This window comes from Grammomys surdaster, unplaced genomic scaffold, assembly GCF_004785775.1.
Source record: "Grammomys surdaster isolate TR1022 unplaced genomic scaffold, NIH_TR_1.0 125861, whole genome shotgun sequence".
In the NCBI taxonomy this organism is placed as follows: Eukaryota; Metazoa; Chordata; class Mammalia; order Rodentia; family Muridae; genus Grammomys; species Grammomys surdaster.
Genome location: NW_021620687.1, coordinates 3,012,623 through 3,033,869, shown reverse-complemented (window position 1 = coordinate 3,033,869; position 21,247 = coordinate 3,012,623). Strand labels below are relative to the sequence as shown.

The 21,247-nt window shown below is 38.1% G+C and overlaps 1 protein-coding gene across 2 annotated transcripts in view; it reads left to right on the top strand.

The window, feature by feature from the left end:
- The first annotated feature begins 1,655 nt into the window (after positions 1–1,655).
- Positions 1,656–21,247, top strand: part of Skap2 (src kinase associated phosphoprotein 2) — a 153,861-nt gene continuing 134,269 nt past the window's right edge. The window contains exons 1-4 of one of the 2 annotated variants that reach the window (XM_028790028.1): positions 1,656–1,870; positions 10,527–10,632; positions 11,200–11,225; positions 18,674–18,781. In XM_028790028.1, coding sequence (XP_028645861.1) covers positions 1,804–1,870; positions 10,527–10,632; positions 11,200–11,225; positions 18,674–18,781 — 307 coding nt within the window. In that variant the 5' untranslated portion in view covers positions 1,656–1,803. The remainder of the gene's footprint in view (positions 1,871–10,526; positions 10,633–11,199; positions 11,226–18,673; positions 18,782–21,247) is intronic. The other variant, XM_028790029.1, reaches the window with a different exon arrangement.

The window sequence follows — 21,247 nt, the reverse complement described above, 5'->3', positions numbered from 1 at the left end:
CTCTCTCTCTCTCTCTCTCTCTCTCTCTCTCTCTCTCTCTCTCTCTCTCTCTGCCTTTCTCTGTCTCTCCTCCCTCACCTCCCTTCCCCATGCCCCAGATAACCTAAATAAACTCTATTCTATATTCTATACTACACCTTCCTGTGGCTGGTCCCTCCGGGGCAAGGGATTCCTCAGCATGGCCCACAGAGGCACCCCTTCCCCCACACCATACTTCCCCTCTTACAAACATACCCCCGGTTGGAGCTTTGATACAATGTTCAGAGCACAACATTAGTACCTAGGAGAAATAATAAATGATAGCCAATGTTTCTACCAATGGAGGTAGGTGATATTCAGATGTCATTTTGAAAATGGTGTGCTTGGCCAAAGGAAAGATGGAAGGTGCAACTTGGGGTGTATCATTAGCCACTTTTCCAAGCGTATTTTTAGTAAAAGAAATACACACTTTACATTCAAAATGTTTTCCCTCGTCTGTTCCTGTCTGAAGACTCCTAGCAGCCTCTTTTGTATTCTTAAATGTCTCTGGTAGCTTTGTCTTCTTTTATGACAAATATGTCTACACAGTAGTTTTAAGGGATTGTAAAGGTTGCTGACACTTGAATATAATGATCATTACACACACACTCCCCCTCCCTGTGCCCTGAATAAACTCTATTCTATACTACACCATCGTGTGGCTGGTCCCTCGGGGGGAAGAGATGCCTCGGCATGGGCCCGCTGAGACATCCCCTTCCCCCATACCTCACCACACACACCCACAGAACATATTCTAAATCTCTTTATCTTTTTATAAACACATCACACACACACAAACACACATACACACGCGCACACACACACACACATTTTAAAGACTAAAGGACCCAGAACTTTTTAGATTTCAAGTGTAAGAGTGTAATATTGAAAGACTCAACCTTTGCTGATTAAATTGAAGAAAATAGATTTTATATGTTTACTGTTCTAATCACTATTTGAAATTAAAAAGTACTTAAGAGTGGGTTTTCTGGTACGTTTCAGCACATTTTTGGTGCCTGACCCTAAAAGGATAAGGTCTAGAACTAATTCCGTCAGAGTGAAACCATTCACACCAAGAATAGGTAGGAAAATAATGTCAGTGCCAATCAGAACGCTCTTTTTGTTTTTGTTTTTGCTTTAGGACTAGGACTATCAGGAAGGACTGGCGGAAAATGGGACTTCGTTCCTTTCATCCAGTGGGACAAAGAAAGCCATGCTAGTTGGGGCGTTCTGGTGGAAACTTCTTGGTGAGTTACCTGACGAGGGTTTAAACCTTGGTGGGAATGACCACTATTTTGATGGCCCCTTAACGGGAAAGTGGGTAAGTCTTGAGGAGGCGTTATTTTCCGGAATCCAGGAGAAAGAGAGGTGTGGCTGAGGTACCCGTAACAAAAATGGCGCGGACGAGCTTCAGGGCCCGGTCAGATGACATAGCTCCAATTCGCTCCCTTCCTTCTGAGGCCCCGCCTCCTGCTCGCTTCCGTGTATGGGCGTGGTCTGTCCGGGGCGTGTGGGCGTGGCCTGCCTGGAGGCGCTTTCTTTGGACGGGCAGAAAGCAAGAGCTACGCAAGCGCAGTAAGGCTTTAAGCCCTGTCTCCCCGCCCCTTCACCCATAGCCCCGCCCCCTTCTCCCGGGCGGGGCGGGGCAGGACCTGGCGCCCAGCGACCGCTGGCTAGAGAGCCAGTGACTTCCTTGTTGGCAGTCTCGGCCAGGCCGTGTCCGGAGTCGTAGCCCCCCGGTGCTTACTCGGACCGCTATTGTGCATCTAGATCCAAGCCACTACCATGCCCAACCCCAGCAGTACTTCCTCTCCCGGCCCTCTCCTGGAGGAAATTAGGAACCTGTTGGCAGGTAAAGAGCGGGAAGGGGGCGGTGACGCTGGGGGCGGGGGCGCGGGGACGGCGAGCCGGCAGGGACAGAAGCGCTTAGCCCTCACCCTCTGCGGGCGGTGGGGGCGGGCCGTGTAGGGGGACTGGGGTGCAGGGACTAGAAGGGAGTGGGCGTGTACGCTGAAATGTGCAGATCCTCCCTGGAGAGCCGGACAGTTATGCGTTTCATGAAGACTCGAATGTGAGGGCGGGAGGTGGACAGCAAATGTTGATGAGTGTATGTATGAGAACAGCGAAGGTAGAAGTCCAAGCACTAGTTCCTGGGTGGTCCGGCCAGCAAGGATGCAGGTGCCTGCAAAGACTCTCTGCAGGGCCGCAGGTGTCGGGAGTTAGGAGGCGAAAGGGTGCTATTTCCAACCCCACCTCCATTTTCTTGAATAGTCAGGTCAAACATGTTTATAGTTTTGAAGAGTGTCCGATTTTCAAATAGCCACTATTTCTTCAGCCTCAGTAACTATTCAAAGTGAAAAAGGAAGGATGTGTTAAAAGTCCTACTTCCTGTGTCATGTGATCAAGGAACTTCATCTTTGCACCCTCATCTTCCCCTTTTCGGTTTTACATTCTCATTTATACAAACTTTTAGGAGGTGAAATGTGGTTCCTCAGTTCCTCAGTTAGGTCAGCAGTGTCTGGAGGTGTGTATTTCCACTAAGCATCAAGAAAAGTTCCATAGTTCTGCACAAAGTAGAAAATATATTACTTTAGATTATCACAAGTCTCACCTATTCTGATGGTCTTGTAGATGCTAGCATCTAGAAATGGGATAATTTTAGTTTGGTTGTCTCTAAAATATTTCTTTCAATATCGATCATGGATAACAGTTAAAGAGTTTCGCCTAGATGCCTGTGCTGTCAACTGTTCATTTTAATCGTTAAAAACAATGTCATCTAAAAGGTACATTTGAACTAGTAAGTTACAGTTTCAACAGTATGAGAACAAGTATCATATAATCCCCTGTTAAACTGTTGGGTTGTTTGCATCGTGCGTGGATGGAGACCTGTGTTTGTATGAACATGATGCAGGGTGAAAGTGTGCTATTTCACTCTGAGAAGTGCTTCTTGTCACTGATGGATATCACTACGAGAAATGATGAAAGGACTGTCGATGCTGATTTAAGGAAGTATTTTATTTACTTATATGAGAGCTTAGAGGAGTACCAGTTTTGTCTCACTACAGTTAACATTTTTTGGGGGGAGGGGCAATGTAGGAATTGCATGTTTTGAAAACTATCTTAATAATTAAATCAGAAAAGTCATTGTTTTCAGGTTGTTCTAGGTCCACATTTGTAATTAAAAAAATAAAATATCCCTGTTTAGCATGTAAAGCTTGACAACTCCTTTAGTAGGAAGGCTATCATATAGACCCACAGTCATACTTCCAACATCCTATGATATGTGACTACAAGACCCATCACTCTCTGACCCTCACAGATTACAGATTTTTTAAGCTTTCTCTTGTATCATCTAAAGCGCTCAGAATTACACACTTACCTGCTGATTCAAACTTTCTGTATATTTCTGCCATCTTTTAAGTTAGAGGATGAACAAGCATAATGTTTGAAATTAGCTTTTCATAAAATACATGAGGGATTAAAAACAAATATAAGGACAATAAATGTTTGCAGATTACAAGTTTGCATTACATTTTATTCTTAGAAGATGTTTTTAGCTCATGGATGTGATATATAATAAAGGAATCAAACAAGTGAACTAGTCTTCATGGCTTAAAACAACTTTAAACAAGTTTTCAAAGAAAGTCCTTAAGATTTTCTGTGTAATTAACATCCTTAGATGCTCTCAGTAGGCATTTGTCTCTTGAATCTTGTTGGGAGGCAGGATGAGGACAAGTCCATCACTCAAGTGTTCTTGGGGCAAAGTGCATAATACAATTTAGAATTGTAAAATCATAACGAAGTGATTGCATCGATTTGGATTTTAGAGATATTGCTGATATAGCTCTATGAGATATAGATATGAAGATAGTGCCTTCTTTTTTAAATTGAAGAAGAACTATTGGTCCTGGCAGTTGTAAGCAGTCAAGGCTGTTAAAATGCATGACACCGTGTGAATTAGATAGAAACCAACCTTTATAGGCGTTTCCAGTTCTTTGCTTTCAGAAGAGAGAGAATATCTCACTTTATGTTTCATATGTCCATCATGTAAATCATCAGACGTCACACACGTGTTTGCTGAGATAGGTGCTCAAATTGCTTTTTTGGTAATCATGGTTTTTCTTTGTCACTGTTTTGCTTTTCGATTACAGTAGCTTTAGACTACCATTTCAATATTTGTCCTCTTTTCATACCTTTCCTTTAAAAAAGTAACTGTATAGAAATGCGGAAATAAAGTTACTACTCTTAACTCTCAATAATATCCTTGAAAGAATGACAATATAATAGTTTGAACAGTTATATATTTTAAAGAATCAATGCACTAAAAAATTGAATGGCTTTATTTTTTAAGATTAAGAAATGTTAAATTATTCAATTTTAGTTACAGTTTATATAAAATTTTGTTGAACCAACCTTTGACACCCCCGCCCCCAAACAATGAAAGAACAGGTTTATCCTGGATAATTCAAACCAAAGGATAGCCCCAAGCCTTGGCCGTTTAATCTTACCCTATACCCAAATATTTTGACTAGGACTAATAGCAAGAATGGCCTTGATTTATGTGAGCTCTCCTCTGGCAGGCAAGAAGGTGAACAGTTCTGGGAGCGCTGCCTGCTGCCGGCAGTGCCCATTTGTCTAATCACCCTGTAAGTACGGGGTTGTTAGTGCTTCGCAATCAGATATTTGGACTCATCCTCATCCATCCTTACCATGACAACAGATTTTAGAAGGGAAGTGTTACCTTCTTAATAAATTAGAAAATAAAACCACCGTTAGAAGAAAATAACTGTCAGTGCACTGAAAAATTAAAACCAAATCGAACAAACCATAAGAAAGTGACTCTACGGTTTCAGCAAGGTGACCTTGAGATTTGTTCAGATGGCAGTTTTGATTAGAAATATTGCCTTTCCCCCCTATTGGGGATTTCCAGAACATTTTTTTTTTAAACACCTTCACACAGTGTAATAGATAATACTGTTGGGGCACTTGATAAAGAATACAATTCAGTTGAAACTGAGGTAGGGTTTTTTCAATGCCAAATGCAGTATGACTTGTTTCTCACCTTTCCAATTTCTATTTATAATTTGGTCAACATTTTTAGTTTTATTTTCCTTATAAGAATTATTTATGGTATACCTAGTGTTCCATAGCTTCCTTCTGGAGCACTGGCTGAGTATACAAAGGGAAGAGTGCCACCTACTGAGTCACCAATTGCCACCTTCTTCTTAGTACCTGGATTATCCAACAGAGCAAAGACAAGCCTTCCCATTTTGGCAGCAGCAACTAATAAGGATAAAGTTGATAAGAGAACATTAGATCTGAAAGTGAAATCAGCCTATGGCATCTCTAAGATCCTTCCTTCTACAAACACGGATATGAGCTTGCAAACCACGGGACCAGAAGTTTATAGAGCTTTTGTCTGGGTTAAATAGTATCTGTAAATGAAGAGGCAGCATTAGGGAAGCTACTTATCTATTTATTTAAGAGTAAAATTACTTATCTATTTTAGAGTAAAATGCCTTCTTTTTTTCTTGGTGGGGGCTCTTTTGGCATGGCTTTCTAATGAAAGTATTTTCACCTTGGCTTACTATGTAAGGCTCTTGATAATATGTGCATTTTAAATAGTTAATCTAATCTTAATCAGCATTAGTTTCCTTTAAAACATCCAAATGTACTAAAAAATGAACTCTCCAAGTATGTTTATCCCTGGTGATCCTCGTCTTGAAGTACTTGTAGAAAGAAGGTAAGGATACCAGAAGAGGGAAAGTCTCTGGTGGTTTGAAACACAGTTCAGTTGTTGCCCATAAATTGAACATTAAGTGTCATATATGGGTGATAAAAGTGGCACAGGCTAGGTTTTATACCCTCATTATTTATTTAGTTTGTCTTTTTCAATTAAAGCCAAGTCCATCTTTTTCCTCCCACTGAGTTTACGTTTCTCTTCCAATCACATTCTGAACACATTACATTAGATGCTACTCAGTGGTGAGTGGGTATAGTGTAAATCTCAGACGAGTGTGTTACTCACTGTGGTTCCTTTGAAGTGTGTGGTGAAAAGATTTTGATTAGATAAACCTGAAGAGGGTGAAAGATGGCCAGCCTTATCTTTCAACAGCCCAGCCTTTTATCATAATAAACCATTTAGCTTTGTATTGCCAGTTTTGGAAATTCTGTAGTCGATTGGATTATAAAACTCAGATTGCTTCACCCCTTGCACTTGGTGATCTGTGCTTCTTCGTGTCTCTTGCCATGTTTAAAAGTCCACAGTTCAGCAGTAACACGGGAAAGTGCAAGGTAATCCGGGGAAGGCATTGGCTAGAACAATCAATAATTTTTCAATTAGCCAGTTTCCAACTTTGAGTATTTTATTCCATTGATCTGCGTGTGCCCAGTTGAATTGATTTTGATATTTTCTTCAGTAGCTGTTTGGTTAGATCATTCCCTGTTTTCACAAAAAGTATGATTCTGTTCAGATAGCAGCTGAAAGTGTAGGCTTTAAGTTGACACAATAAGTTGGGGTAACAGACAGCTGATCGAACAAAGTAAAATCTGGTTCCCACCGTAAGGTCGGGAGACATGTGGAATTAAGTACTAAAGCCATCTGGGGGACCACGATTGGTTTTTACAGTTATTTTATTGATGTGACACTCAGCAAATGGTGGCTCACCCCAGTTCTTGCTTTCTCCTTTAGGCAGATTCAGGCCAGCACAGAAGTGGGGTGTGTGTGTGTGTGTGTGTGTGTGTGTGTGTGTCTGTCTGTGTGTGTGTGTATGTGTGTATTAGGTAGAAAAATGAGGGAGGTTGCCCTGTTCTCGACCTCCAGGCTGCAGGTCTTATTCTAGGCTCTTCCATAGTGGGAATTGGTGAGGACAGGTGCTGAACTCTCACTGCCTGGTGGAGGAGTTTATCACTGGAAGACTTTTGTTCTTGTATCTTTTTGCTATTGGATTACCATGGAAGATGGTTTAAAAAAAAATATGTGTGTGCGTGAGTGTGATAGCAGTCCTCACTCAGTCTAGAGGAAGGCGGGGTGGCAATTTTTCTAGGGGTTCGCATGTACAAAGAAAAAGAAAACAAGGAGGCTGGAAGTACCGTTCAGTGGGCGGGGTGTTTAAGTGCTCCCTTCTCAGGGGTCAGTTGTCCGCTGAGTGGTTCTCTGATGTAACTGCATGAGGATTGCCAGAACGCGGCATTTTCTGATTTTGTTTTCAGACCTTAACATTTATGGACAAAGCAGTTGTAAATCTGATCTTTCAGCTGCCTTGCCCCAGATTTTTACAGCTGTTCCCACTGAACAGCTTACTTACTCTTGTCAAAATCAAGGTGTAACAGGAGCAAAAATTACCACGTTTACTTTCGCTGAGATAACTTTTTCCTGTTGCTGACTTGCTGTTGAGGCCCGTGGAAGTGGAGGTGATTCTACTGTTGGATGCTGTGCTGCCCTTGAGGCCGGCCGATGGGGTACCATCATCTGTTGCTTGGTGTTCACCCTCCGTTTCCCAGGCCTTATTAGCAGAAGCCCGGAAGCTGCCTCCCACCCCTCAATCCCGCTTTTCCGTGGCTGGCGCCCGTGGGTAAAATAAAACCTCTCCTTAGGAGAAAAAGGGTGTCTCAGTCCCTGGGTTCAGGGGCCAGTCTGCGCAGGCTGACCTTTTCGTGTAGTCAAATTACCTCGTTCCCCGGAATTACAGAAAGGAGTCAGTGAAATCTACATATGAACAGGAGGACACGACCTCCAAAGGAAGGTAGAAAGGGCCAGGGCGGCTTGCTAGCTCACCGCGGCAGGCTATTTTACCATTTGCAGGGCTATTTAGAGCACAATAAAAAGCTTCAAATCTCTTTTCCAACCAGCCAGAGGAGCGCTTGATTTACCCAAGAGTTTTATTGCTGCCTTTTGAAATATTACTCTGGCTTTGAGGTACAAAGCCGCAGATCCAGCCCCATTTGTCTAGCGTGGCTGTCCCAAGCTCAGCTGCACTCTGTGCCCAGCTCTCTGTTCCTAGCTACGTGGACAAGAGCCTGAGGTTTAAGGGTGGCTGGGTTTGGGGTGGTTTCTGGGGGCAAGGCTGGTATACCCTAGGACAGGCTGGTCTGTAATCCCTGTTCTGAGGCTGGCAAAAGCACTAGGGAGAAAAGTCGGCCAGCTGCGCAGTACCGCTAGTGCTGCTAGGTCAGGCTGGCGTGTTTCATCTGTTAGCTCTGACGCAGTGTATATTTTATGAAGCACCCTAGACTTCAAAAGCTTAAATGCCAACCAAGTCTATAGGCAATCAACAAACCAGATTATTGCAGCTTTTCCCAGCGAAAGTTCTCGTTAAACACCACCCCCAGCAAAGCAGTTTGTTCTCTGTATCCTTTTGGAGAATTATCGAAAAAGCCAATGTTTGGAAAAATCGCCCTAATTGTTTTTAAGGTATTTTCTAGGAAAAAAGCTTGGGAATAAATATATTAAATGTGTCATTTTAAAAGTATAGATGTTTTCCATACCCAGTCCTCACCTTGAGAAATTCGGATTTTTCCTTCACTCTTTTAACTAATGTTTTCTCAAAATAGAGGGATGGTTTCCCATTTTCAAGACACATTGGGTAGGCTTTTAGGAAACAGCAAGTTGAGCATGCAGCATTTTTGTGGTTGTCTTCTGAGTTTTTATAAAACTGAAATGACCTTGTAAAGAAATAACTCTTGGGCAGTAATTCGTTCTGTTATTGCTTCCGGAGATAGAAAATAGATCCTGTTTGTTTAAACTGGGATTGCATAATGAAAATGTAAAATAGGCAATTAAATACTCGTGGAAGAGGGAATTAAAGACAAACATTGAATGAAAATAACATTAAGCAGACTGTTCACCAGTCTATGTGCCTGTGAGTCACGCAAGTATAGGGTGTGTTGGGGGAGGGCTAGCAGCAGTAGCCTGCTACTTCTTGGTCCACTTTTTAAAAAGTTACTGTATAGGTACTAGAGAAGCCAGTGATCTCTTTCAGCTACAGTCGGCTTGTCCAAACGTGGCCTGCTCCTGCTCCTGCTCCTGTGGGTAGAGGCTGCTGCTTCAAGTTTTACTCTTTTGAACCCACTTGAGAATTTGTCCCAGGTCCGCTGACCTCTGCCTCTGCCTCTTTCCTCTGTATTTTAGGGGTCACAGAAGGAAAGAGGAACCAGGACATTTTGCTTTCATTTCACTTGATACTTACTTTTAACATATAGTTGCTGTTAAGAGATTGTTTCATGTCTTAGTCTTATTTTTTCCCTTGTATTATTGGCTTAGCAAAAAAGAAGTTATGCATTTATTATGAATTATTTTTATTATGTAACAGCTTCATCCATATTCAGTCCTCATTGGAGCAAAAATACTTTCTGTAATCATGAATTTAAAATTGATTGCATTCTAGGCTATATAGTAGGTTTTAAATGGTTAAATATAAATACAATTGAGATTATTGCACTTTTCATTACTTATGTGTAGTATGTTTTGAAATTTTTATTAATGTAAGTTAGGAGACAAAGTAGTTAGAGAGAAGGAAAGTAAGTCACACATCTTTCTGGTACGGAATGTGAACGATTTGTTTAAAATTTTAATGTAATTCTCTAAGAGATATTTTAAAGTGAGCCATGAAATTCTGAAAAAAAAATGTGTAAGCTATCCAGTATTTTACGAACAATAATAATGGATGCCTAGAAATCAAACCAGCAAAGACTTCTTGGAACTTTATAGAAGAGGAATCAGCCAACACAATATTTAGGAGTTTACTAAAATTTCAGAAGAGACTATGGGGAATGCTATATAAAGCCATAGAAATATGTTTCTTAGACACTATATTTTTAAATAGTAGAAGAACCCATTTTTTCACTTTTTTATTTAACTAGTATCCCAGGTGGCTAAATGCAGAGTGAAAAGCAAAAGACAACTGGTTTTCTTTTGACTTGAGGGTACCCAGTGTAGGTGGGGCAGGCCGCAAGGAGGAGGGTATGATTTGAGAATCTTAGCTAGAAATAAAAGCAGATTTATTTTTTCCTTTAGGCATTAGATAGTATGTGTTTCTGAAAATGGATTATACTGGGGAAAAGCAACGTGTTATCAGAGGCTGTAGCTTATCTTTATAAAATACTATGGCTTGTTCTTATGGCAACTTAAAAAATAATTATAAAACGATAGAAGCACATGCATAAAAGCTTTCCGCTTGCTTTATACAAGATAATTTGTTTTATGGGCACCATAGTTTATTAAAACGTGTGTGTTTCTTCCTAGTTTAATGATGTCAAACATCCAAATAGCATTTTCTGTGTTAAGCATCCGTATAATATACAGATTTTATTTAGCTAAGTGGTGAACTGATTTGTCCAACTTAGTTTTTGAACTGTGCTTCAACTGCTATGCTTCGGACTGATAAATAACTACCATAGATTGCACAGACATTAACACTAAGTATAGAAACAGTCACTGACCTATTTGTCTTCCACAGAAAAGGTTCTTTTCAATAATTTGTATCCTGTTTTTATATTTTATGGTTTAGATGTTGAAACATTTGTGGCAGACACACTGAAAGGAGAAAATTTATCCAAGAAAGCCAAGGAAAAGAGAGAATCCCTCATTAAGAAGATAAAAGATGTAAAGTCTGTGTAAGTCATTTGCCCTTTATTACTAATTTCTTACTTGGAAATAACTCTGTAATTAATGTTTATTATGGAGTTAAGTTTTATGTTCTGGTTTACTAATGTTAAGTATTTTTAAAGAACAGAATATATTTCCACTATAATAGTTTCAAATGCAGATATCCCTTTTGTTGATAGTTATTTATTTTTTCTAAGTATGCTAGCAAAATGCTAAGAATTTATTTTGAGCATCTGAGGACATATTTGGAAATTTTAATATCCATGTGGAAAATACCTCAGACTTTGAAAAAGAAAATTCTTTAAACTGTTATCATATTAAATAAATAAATAAATAAATAAGGATATTAAAGATATATTCTATCATTAGGTCTTTTAAAAATTGTCTTTTCCATATTTAAATGTATGTATTATGAATTCATAAGCCTTTAAGAATTGTCATTTCAGGACAGAAAATATTTTTTTCTCTAGATGTCTATTTGTAATACAGATTTTGAATTTGAATATTATTACTAATTAGACCTTGCCTTGATTTTTCAAGAACGTTTAAATGTTTTATTTTCTTTATTTTTGCAGCTATCTTCAGGAATTACAAGACAAAGGTAAATTTTAAATCCCAAATAATTTTCTTTGGTGGAGATTTTCAATATGGTAGTCTTAACATTCTGAAATTTTATAGTTGAAATCAAAATTGTAATTTCCATGCTATGTATTTAGACCTTCAAGATGAGAGTGCTAGCTCCCCCTGCTGAGAGGAATACTGAGAAGCGGATCTAGAATCCAGTGTTAGAATCCTCGTCTTCGATTTTGGTTGTTAGTGGTAGGACTCTAAGTACAGGCGTACACTTGCAGCTCCACCAGAGTGCTTAGATGACTAAGCCAACTAAGCTGTCACCTCTTGCTGTCTCACACTACAGAGATTGTTTTTATGGGGTGCAGGTGCTTCGTGGTTTTATGGCACTGGAGATGGAACACAGAATTCTCACATGGTAATAAGCAAGACACTCCCATGAGCTATATGTCTATATCCCTAGCCCTTAGGTCATGATTTTAAAGGACGAGTGAAAATAGGTACAAATTTTATTTGACAGCATGAATAACATGTTTTTAAATGCCAACCTTTATTTTAGTTCCTTTGATTTGAATAAATGTATATTTTAGAAGTTTTTACAGATGGGCATTTAGTTTCATTGTTTTTGAGATACGTGGTGGTGCTGGTGAGCTGACAGTTTTCCTTTAGACTTGAGAGATGGTTGCTCAGCACTGGAACTTCCAGGTACTTCATAGTTTCAGTTCCTTGAGAGGACCCGCAGACTGTCTTTGTTTCCAAGGTGCTAATTCCCAGGTCATGACCTTCAGCTTGTGAATGTTAGTATGAAGATAACAAGGTGAGGTCTGCTAATCTCTGGAACCAGTTTCTAAGTCTGGACAAGAACGTAGTGTGGTACCTCCTAACTGGGTCCTAACCTTAATTCCTATTTGAGCTGTCTGCCAGTGATAGGACAGCCACAGCTTTAGGACACCACGTTTTTTAGCCCCGCACACTCCCAGTTTCAAGGCAGTGTCAGTTTCTTTCACAGTTGCATGTCAGGCTCAGTGTGACCAAGCAGACTAAGAGGTTTTGCCATACTAAAATGCAGGTAAGAGCAGGAAAGCCTCCTCCTTCCTGGTCCTTACAGTGTGTGCCTCAGGGAGCCTTAAACTTGGCCTCAGTCCTATGGCATTTACTTAAGTGAATGCACAAATGGGTTTATACATTCTGATGGTGATTTTTTAAAAATACAATACATTATTTGTGAGGAAATAATAGGATACCAGGCCTTACCTATTCTTAAAAGGTGGATTTTGTTACGCTGATTATTTGCTGAACTCTCACTGTGGCTTAATTATTTGGACATTAAAACATTTTAAGCTAAGAAGGCACGATAATGGGAAGCCATTGTATAATTGCATGCATCCCTTTGGGACTCTGTTTTAGAACTTGTTCAGGTGTGTGGATATTAAAATTACATTACTGAGATACATTCTTTGTCTCTAAAGAATACGGAAGTTTATACAGTACTTGATAGAAATTGAAAAATGAGCCTAGAATAAGAGTTCAAATAATGTGGAATGCAGAGATTTCCCCATAATCATTTTCCTCTGAATAAGTCATTTGCAGCTCAATACTGCTGAATTGAGTTAACTAATCACCAAGAGTGCCGGCACAAAGTAAGCCTGTGGATAAATGAGATGTGTACCTTGGAGAAATATGAGAAGCTGAATAATTTTATGTCATCACACCCTCACAATATATTCAGTTTTGTTCTAAAAAGACCATTTTCTAGCTTATTAGGGCTAGTAAAGGACACAGACTGAATGGTTGCAAAGTGACTACCCAGCACGCATCTTCTTTCAAAGCTCTCCACTCTGAGTGGCTTCAGTTCCAGATGGCTCTGACGCTGCTGTCTGTGCTTCCCGTCTCCCCTAGGCGTCTGGGTGATGCTCCTGTGAGTTCATGTCCTCTCCCTTCGTCCCTCCCCACTTCTTCCCACTGCTGTCTTGTCACTATGGGGCCACAATGACTCCAAGAGAAACAGGTTTCACCTTTGTGTTCTGTTTTCCATCCTTTGGTAAGCCAGTGGTAGATTAATTTTAATATTATTGTGAGAAAGAGGTCCAGGTAGAAAGTTCTTAAACAAAGTGAATTAACTGAGATTTACTCATTTATAAATTATAGTTACTAATTTCTGTAATGTTCACAGATGTCTGTTTCCATCTTACTGTCTCTCGTCATTCCTTCCCCTGCATTGTAGAAAATCTCCCATCTTGGGATTTACCAAAGCACAATCTACAGGTTGAAGTGTTCAGTCTTTAAAATTACTTGAACTGATACGATAGTTGCAACCTTAAGTTGTATAGATCTGAGACCATTTCCTTTGGCATTTCTTCTTTGACTGAGCATAGCTTGCTTTACTGCAGTGGCATTTAAATGTTGAGATTTACCACTAGCTTTCCTATTATTTATATTCATTTACAAAGGAAGATAATATTTTAAAACTTCCCATTGGTTTGATTTTTGAAGGCTCTCATTATATAATTGAGCATAGATTCCCCATTGAGTAGGTCTGTCAAGTTGTAACTTTAGAATAATTATCAGTTACTTATCTAAATGCCTTAATTTTTAGTAAAAAAGATTTGAATCTAGGCAGAAAACAGTGTGCTTGCTGTGGTCCCTGTTATTCACTAGAAACATTGCCTATTCAAGTAGAATAAAAAGGTCCCGCAACTCTGGAACTCTTGAGCAAGATAGGTAACTAATGCTACCATCATAGTTGTAATATATCCTGATACTGTCTGGTGATCTCCTGAACACTCACCCTGTAGGTTCCAGGTCTTTGTGCACTGGAATTATGCTATATGATTAAAAAAAATTGTTTTTTGAGACAGCATCTCTTTTTGTAGCCCAGACTAGCCTCTAGTTCAGGATTTTTCTGCCTTTGCCTCTCAAGAGCTGGGATCACAGATATACACCACTCTACCCATAATGCATAATTATTTTATAATTGTTCTCTGTCACAGTTCTCTTAAAGCGACTTAAAATAGTTATTTTTGTGCTTTATACATTATTATTTTTGTAAAGACTATTATTAGTCATTAGCTAGAATTTTCTGATACATATTAGGTCCATCACAAAGAGTGGTACTCTAGTTACATGTTTACCTTGTATTAGTGTCAGTACTGATTTAGGTATTGCTTCCTTTCTAGATTTATTGGAATAAGGTAATGGAACACATAGTAGATGTTCAGTAAGTTATTCCCAGTGTATATTTTCCATTGTGACTTTATTCCTCAAGAGGAATCTTGATTCAGGAGTTCAGTTTTGAAAGAAATTTTTAGAAATATCTAAGTCATTAAAAAAGTAAGTATTAAATGGGACACCATTTCAAGAGAATAATTGTAATTATTGGTATCTACTTTTTTTTTTTATTTTATCTCCCTGCCTTTGCCCTTCCTGTGCTGGGCCAGCATACTAGGCATGTAGTTCCAGCAGAGGCCCTGTGCTGGGCCGGCATCTGGTTTTTAAATGAGATTGCTTTAGATGCTGCAGTTTACAGCTCTTACCTTCTCCTTTAGAATCCCTTTCCCTCTAACTGGGAAGAAAATTTTGTCCTTACAACTCTCTCAGTATTGTTAAATATGCACAGATTTATTTAGAAAGCAATTTTCTTTGACCTTCTTGTTGTATTATCTAAGCTTACTAGTGGACCACTTTGTAAGAGTAGCAAGACTGTTGAGTAAGAGGGGATATAGTTTAGTTTGTCCTAGTGGAGGCTTCAGACTAATGGAAGAGTCAGTCTTTGGGTTTAATTTCCTAACATAGTATATACTCAATTGAAACTTAACTCCATAATGAAATCTGAGCAAATTAAGCGGAAGGAGTTCCATCCCACCCTCTCCCTCCTTCCTCATGCTGGTACAAGTGTGTTAAAACATGCTTGAGATAATGGGCCTGTAATGGTAGGAGCCTGTTTCCAAGGTGTCCCGGAGAAATGATGTCCTTATTTCGAATCCCTGCCTCAGTTTGGTGTGAGTTATGTTTATTGTCTGTTGGCTCTAAGCTGGCCTTCTAAGAATGAGAGGAAAATCTTACTTGTGTCATTCAGTGGTTTAGGACCTAAACTTCCTTTAAGAAATTACAGAGCAAATGCATTCATTTATATGTTTACTATACATTATTACTGGAGAAATCAGATTGGTCAAATGAATAAATTTAGGAATTAATTTGTTTTTACTTGGAGTTACCTCTCCAAATTTTGTCCTCGATGCTCTATGTGAAGAAACAATTATTCTCTAAATAATATGTTAGTTATAATTTTCTTTAACAGCTATACAAATTTATGAAGTACAAGTGGTATTTCAATATGTGTACAAAATAGGCTGTAAATTTTAGGTATATTTGGCTGATATTCTGATTATATTTAAAATAGAACTTTATTTGACAAAATAGGTGATAAATTGGGCAGAATGCCTTCAGTGGTGGTGGAGCTCATGGCTGTGCCGTCACTGTTGGCTGCATCTCTAGGTATTTAAGGAAATGGTAATTGATTATAAACCCCGTGAAAAGGGATGGCTAGCAGTATTATAAATTTCAAAATAGTTATCAGGGACCTGTGCTGCTGTGGTGCAATTAAGTCTGGAAGTTGCCACTAAAACGCTGGGAAGGGAAGGCTTGGATCATTGTCTTTTAGATGGTTAACTTTGTATCGTTAATTAAACTTTTGAAAGTTGTGGGATAAATCAAATGCTTTTCTAGGGAAACAAGAAACAGTATTAATGAGCAACAACCCCATAATTATCCTTGTGAGTACATAACAGGGACACATTCATGTCTTTTCTTTGTGCAATAACTTCTACAAAGAAGTATTTTTAAACTGATCATTAATTTTATGACCACAGAAATGAGATGCAAAATTTATGCTGTTGTCATTGGCACAGGCTCAAGGCACCATGGACATTATGTGTGATTGTAATAGAATGACTGCCAGCTAATGACTCTGCAGACATTACATTTGAGCATGCTTTTCTTTTAGATGTCTGATTAGCCTGTAATGCTTTCAATTATGTCTGTAAATTGTATTGGATACTTTTACCTGATGCCCATTGTTGATTTGGAGTTCAGTATTTTATTACATAAACACACATTGAACGTTTTCCTTTTAATTTATAGAATCCTTTGTAGGTATAGCTATAGATACTTAGCCCTGGGGAGGAAAGATGCTGTGCGCTACTCAACAGCGACCCCTGTGTTCAGTTAAAGGTCCTCAGAGGAGAACAGCCTTCCTTCTTCATTGGATGAGGAAATGGTTGGAAAACAAACTCAGAGGAGGGTAAAGGGATGGATCATCAGTACGGTAAAGCCATGCTGAGAAGTAGTGGTTTTCAATTTAATGCATTTTTAAAAAGATATGTTTTCCGCACAGATGCTGTAGAGGTTCCTGTACATTTAGAGCAGTTCTTGGGATCAGAGAGGGGTGACAAGAGGTGGTGTGGGGGAGGGAAATAAACAGTCCTGTAGCAGGATTTAATTTATCTTGTCTTTGGTAAATACAAATATCATACTGATTTTAAAAATTCACTCTTTCAGTCAATTTTAGTTCTTATAATAGGTAAATTGAAGATAATTTAATTTTAATAATAATCTAAAAAGTATATATTTAAAAAAAACAAAAGTAGGGAGGTCTTCAACATGTCAGTGACAGATTTTTATAGAATACATTTTCTTAAATCAAATGTTCTTGATGTTACAGTATTTCTAATCTTTGTTATGTATGGCATATACAGAGAATATAGATTGGCATATGAACCCACGTGTGTAAGATCACATACATTAAAGTAGACAGTAGCCGTATCAAAAGTTAAACTACTGATTTTCAAAACTTTAAAAAAAAAGGTCTTAATTTATCTGTTCATTTCCATATAGAGTGTGAGAATTAAGCCTGACTATCTGAATTCATTTCCGTGTAGCTTTACTGTTTTCTGTCGTTACAGCAGCTAACATACTGAATGCTAAGTTCTAGAAACGTATGTAAAGTATCCCGATACCTTAAAAATTTAGTGAGGTTTATTGTTTGGTGTGTAACGTGAAGAGTCCTAAGAAAATCAATATCATAACAGCTTTTACTTCATTAAAAATAGGTCATAACAACTAAAAGTAATGGAGAATTTTGTGATCTTCATTATACATTCTACGTACAAGCAAACATGTTCAAAATATTTCGGTAGCATTTTACGAGACTCCTTTTAAAATCAGAACTTTCTGCATAAGAGAGACATTTTAATGTCGCGGAAAGTACTTTGAATGTCTTCAGAAAGATGAATTCTGAAGAGTTGGCAACATCTATATGCAGTCCTTGGAATTTTGATTACAAACATATTACTATATTTAGTGTAGCAATGACAGAATCGGTAAGGATGATGAGACAGGCATCTGTCTTCTGTTCTTGTCTTCATGAGGATGTCACCATCCTTACAGTTTTGAGGATGAGAGGGATGGTTGTATATGAAATAGCAAAACCATAAGGAAATAGAAATTAACATTTAGTTCTTAAATCACATAGATAATATTATCTTGAAAGAGACAACTTCTATTAAAAATGTTTAGAAAAATAAGAAGAAGCTGTCAGATGGATGCACACGCCCTTTTGGCCAAGCTTCCTTCAACTGATAGCAGATAATTTAAATTGTTGTCAGATAGTACACTGTTAAGCATATGTTTTTCTGTATTGTTGAATTCATAAGAAAAGTAAGTGTATAACTGAGCTTAGCAAATAGCTAATTTATTAAAAAAATATTTTAGCCAAGTACATCAGAAAAATACTCAAAATCTCTTTATCATGGGGATTCAATAATAAAGTAAACAGATTTAAAAAAAAAAAAAAGCCCTAACAAACCCTCCTAGGATTTGAAACAGGTTCCCACATGAGGCCAGTGGCTTAAACAGGAAAGGTTTTTTGGTTATTGTGTTTGAATTTAGAAGGATTCAATGACTCCTAAAGCATTTTCTGCTTAATGAATTCCTGCTCTTGAAAATGTAACTCCTTTTAATCAAATATGATCCTATGACTTTCAATGGAAACCATGTTCCCGTGGCTTTACCTAGTCAACCTCTCATTACAGGTTTCAGATGAGTACAGGTAAGGGGAATACCTATTTTCTCAGTTCCCCTTTCCACTCTTCAGTTCTTATTATTCTCATTTTTTTATTGGTCTTGTTTAATTTTTTTTTCTTTTTTTTTTTTTTAACTTCTAGAAACCTTAATCTTGGGACTGAATTCTTTTGGGTCATAAGTAAGCAGGTGTCTGCTGCCCTTTAAAGCTATTTACTAAGTCATCTATATTACAATGGATAGAAAATAACCTAAGACGTGGTTTTACATAGTTAAATAGGTTTTTTTTTCCCCCTTGTTGCGGTGACTAAATTTAATGGTAAAACTAACCTCTTTTTTGGCAGGGTATCATGACTTTCAATGGGCAAATCATAAAAGGCACTTTCTCTGACTCCTTTACAGGTGATGCCGAGGAAGGGGATGAATATGATGATCCTTTTACTGGACCTCCAGACACGATTTCCTTAGCCTCAGAGCGCTATGACAAAGATGATGATGGCCCCTCTGACGGTACGTGACAGTCTCTCATAGAACGTACCTCCTGGCACTTTCCTATACATCGCTGCGTGTTGAGGGAGTGGGGCTTAACAGAGAGCAGAGCGTATGGGACTGGGGGTTCCTCACCTTTGACAGAACCTTTTCAGAAGAGCTCTCTCTAGTGGTCCTAGGGTGGCTTCTTGAATGTGTAGTTGCTGCTTTTGTAAAGAAAACCCCTTTTACTAGAATTTTTCAGCGAGTGCTGGTATTATTACAGGAAGGTTCTTAGTAACAGTTTGTTGGTTAATTTAATATGATCATATTCTTGCTTAATATTCGATTGTGTTCCTTAATGGTTTTTTTTTGTATTATTTATTGTATGAATAATGAACAAGATATTTGGTGTATTTTTTTTTCTTAAAACTTCATACAAAACGAGTTCATCAAATATTAAATTAATTATTTCTACATTGCCTTCTCACACTGAGACTGTTTTTTTCTAATCAGGTGCCTTTTTACATTTTCATTTTTCTGATCTCCCGTTAACCCTGCCCAATATTACGCCTTAGTAGTACCGTGTCTTGTGTTAACTGAATTAGTAGTAGAGCTGGTTGCTTATATTTGAGTGATTTTTTTTTTTTAAAGAAAAAAAAAACCTATGGACTGTTACCAGACTTATGAGTCTTATCTTTAAGATGCAGCAAGTGCCTGCTCTTTTGATAGCTAGTCAAGTGAATCTGCACTCCAGAAAGCTCGCAAGAGTGATCCAGAGTTATAAATTAAGAACGCATACCAGTGCATTAGCCATGCATATTAATTTGTGCCACTCAAAGTTTCACTGAGACATAGAAATGAAGGATGCCTTTTGTCACCGTATGATGCTCAGACTGTGCAGTTCTGTCTCTAAGTACAGCTGCCGAATACAAATGCGCTCCCTGCATGCAGCGCTTCGCCTCCCGTGTTATCCAGAGCATTCCCTTTGGAAACATAAATTGCTTTTATGAGGTATAAAATTATGTCTATTGCAGAACAGGGATAAGTCAAGTACATGCATAAGTGATAAACATTCTAACCACTGATTCAGAACAAAACAGTCTTTTTTTTTCTTTTTTTTACATCCAGAACTTTGTCCAATGTGTAGCAGTGATAATCACATCCATTTTGTGTTAACTTTTACATTTAATATCTGCTTTTAAAGGGAGGACTGTTTTCTGTCTTCTGTCTTTTACAAAGATGCACGCTCCTTTTTCACCAGTGCTTGCCATCCATAACCAGGCACCACCCTCTCCGCCCTCACCTCTACCTCTTTATAATTGAAAAAACAGTATTTTCAGGCAAATTAATGAATTATTCTGTAAGATGAACTGTTTTAAGACTCACTTCAATTATTTGGTTTAGTTTTCTGTAAAATGTATATATATATGTGTGTGTGTGTGTGTGTGTATGTATGTATACATCCTTACACATGCACAGAGACAGAACATTTATATTCAAAAGAATAAATATACACTGACTGTGTCATCAAGTAGGTTTATCAAGTTCTCAAAAATAGCACAAGTATTTTGATGTATAGGGGCCATTATATTGAATATGAAAACAACCCTGCAACTTAAGTAATCTAACAGTTAAATTTATATGATCCAGAAATAGTCTGAAAGTGAATTTTTATTAAATTAAAGAATATTTTTTATGATTATTGTTTTCTCTCTTAAGAGTAAATGATTTTGGTGGCTAGTAAGATGGTTGCTAAGCCTGAAGACCCGAGTCCCATCCCTAGAACTCATGGTTGAAAGAGAAAACCAATTTCCACGAGTTGGCCTCTGGCCTTCTCATGAGTACTGTGGTACATATGTGCACCACTCCCATAAATAATAAGTATAAAACAAATTTAAAATTTTCCATGTGTTTTCAAAGTCAAAATAAATGCATTAATATGAAAAACTTGTTAAAAGGTAGTTGATGGCGTGTTTATGTGTATCACCAGTTTTGTTAAATATCTGTGCTTGTTTATTAGTGCATAAGCAATTCTTGAGCAGATTAGACGTTCTACTTTTATTATGATTCATTTTGCTATATTAGTAAAAGGACTGTAGCAACTTGACGCTTGCTTGGAACATGGTAGGTTAATTTTCAGTCAGTCACCGGACATTTGCTCCAACCTGGCATCTCATCAGTTTGCTCTTTGCAGTGAAGATTTTGTCTGTGTTCTCTGTGATTTGTGGAATATAATTTCCTTTCCTGTTATCAGTCTAATGATGTGTTAATTACAAAAATGTATTTAACAGTAACTATAACCAGCGTAGCCGTTGTCAAGTCAGGCTGTTGTTTTGTCCTTTTGACTTTACCTTATGCCAGGCACTAGCAGTATCTGAATGTTGATGGATTGGAAACTCTAAGCATGATAATGTATTTTTCATAGAGTTAATGTAATTTTCAAGGTATTGTAAAGGTCAAAGCTGCACATCTCTGTGAATTCTAAGTCTGTCTTTCCCTTTAATA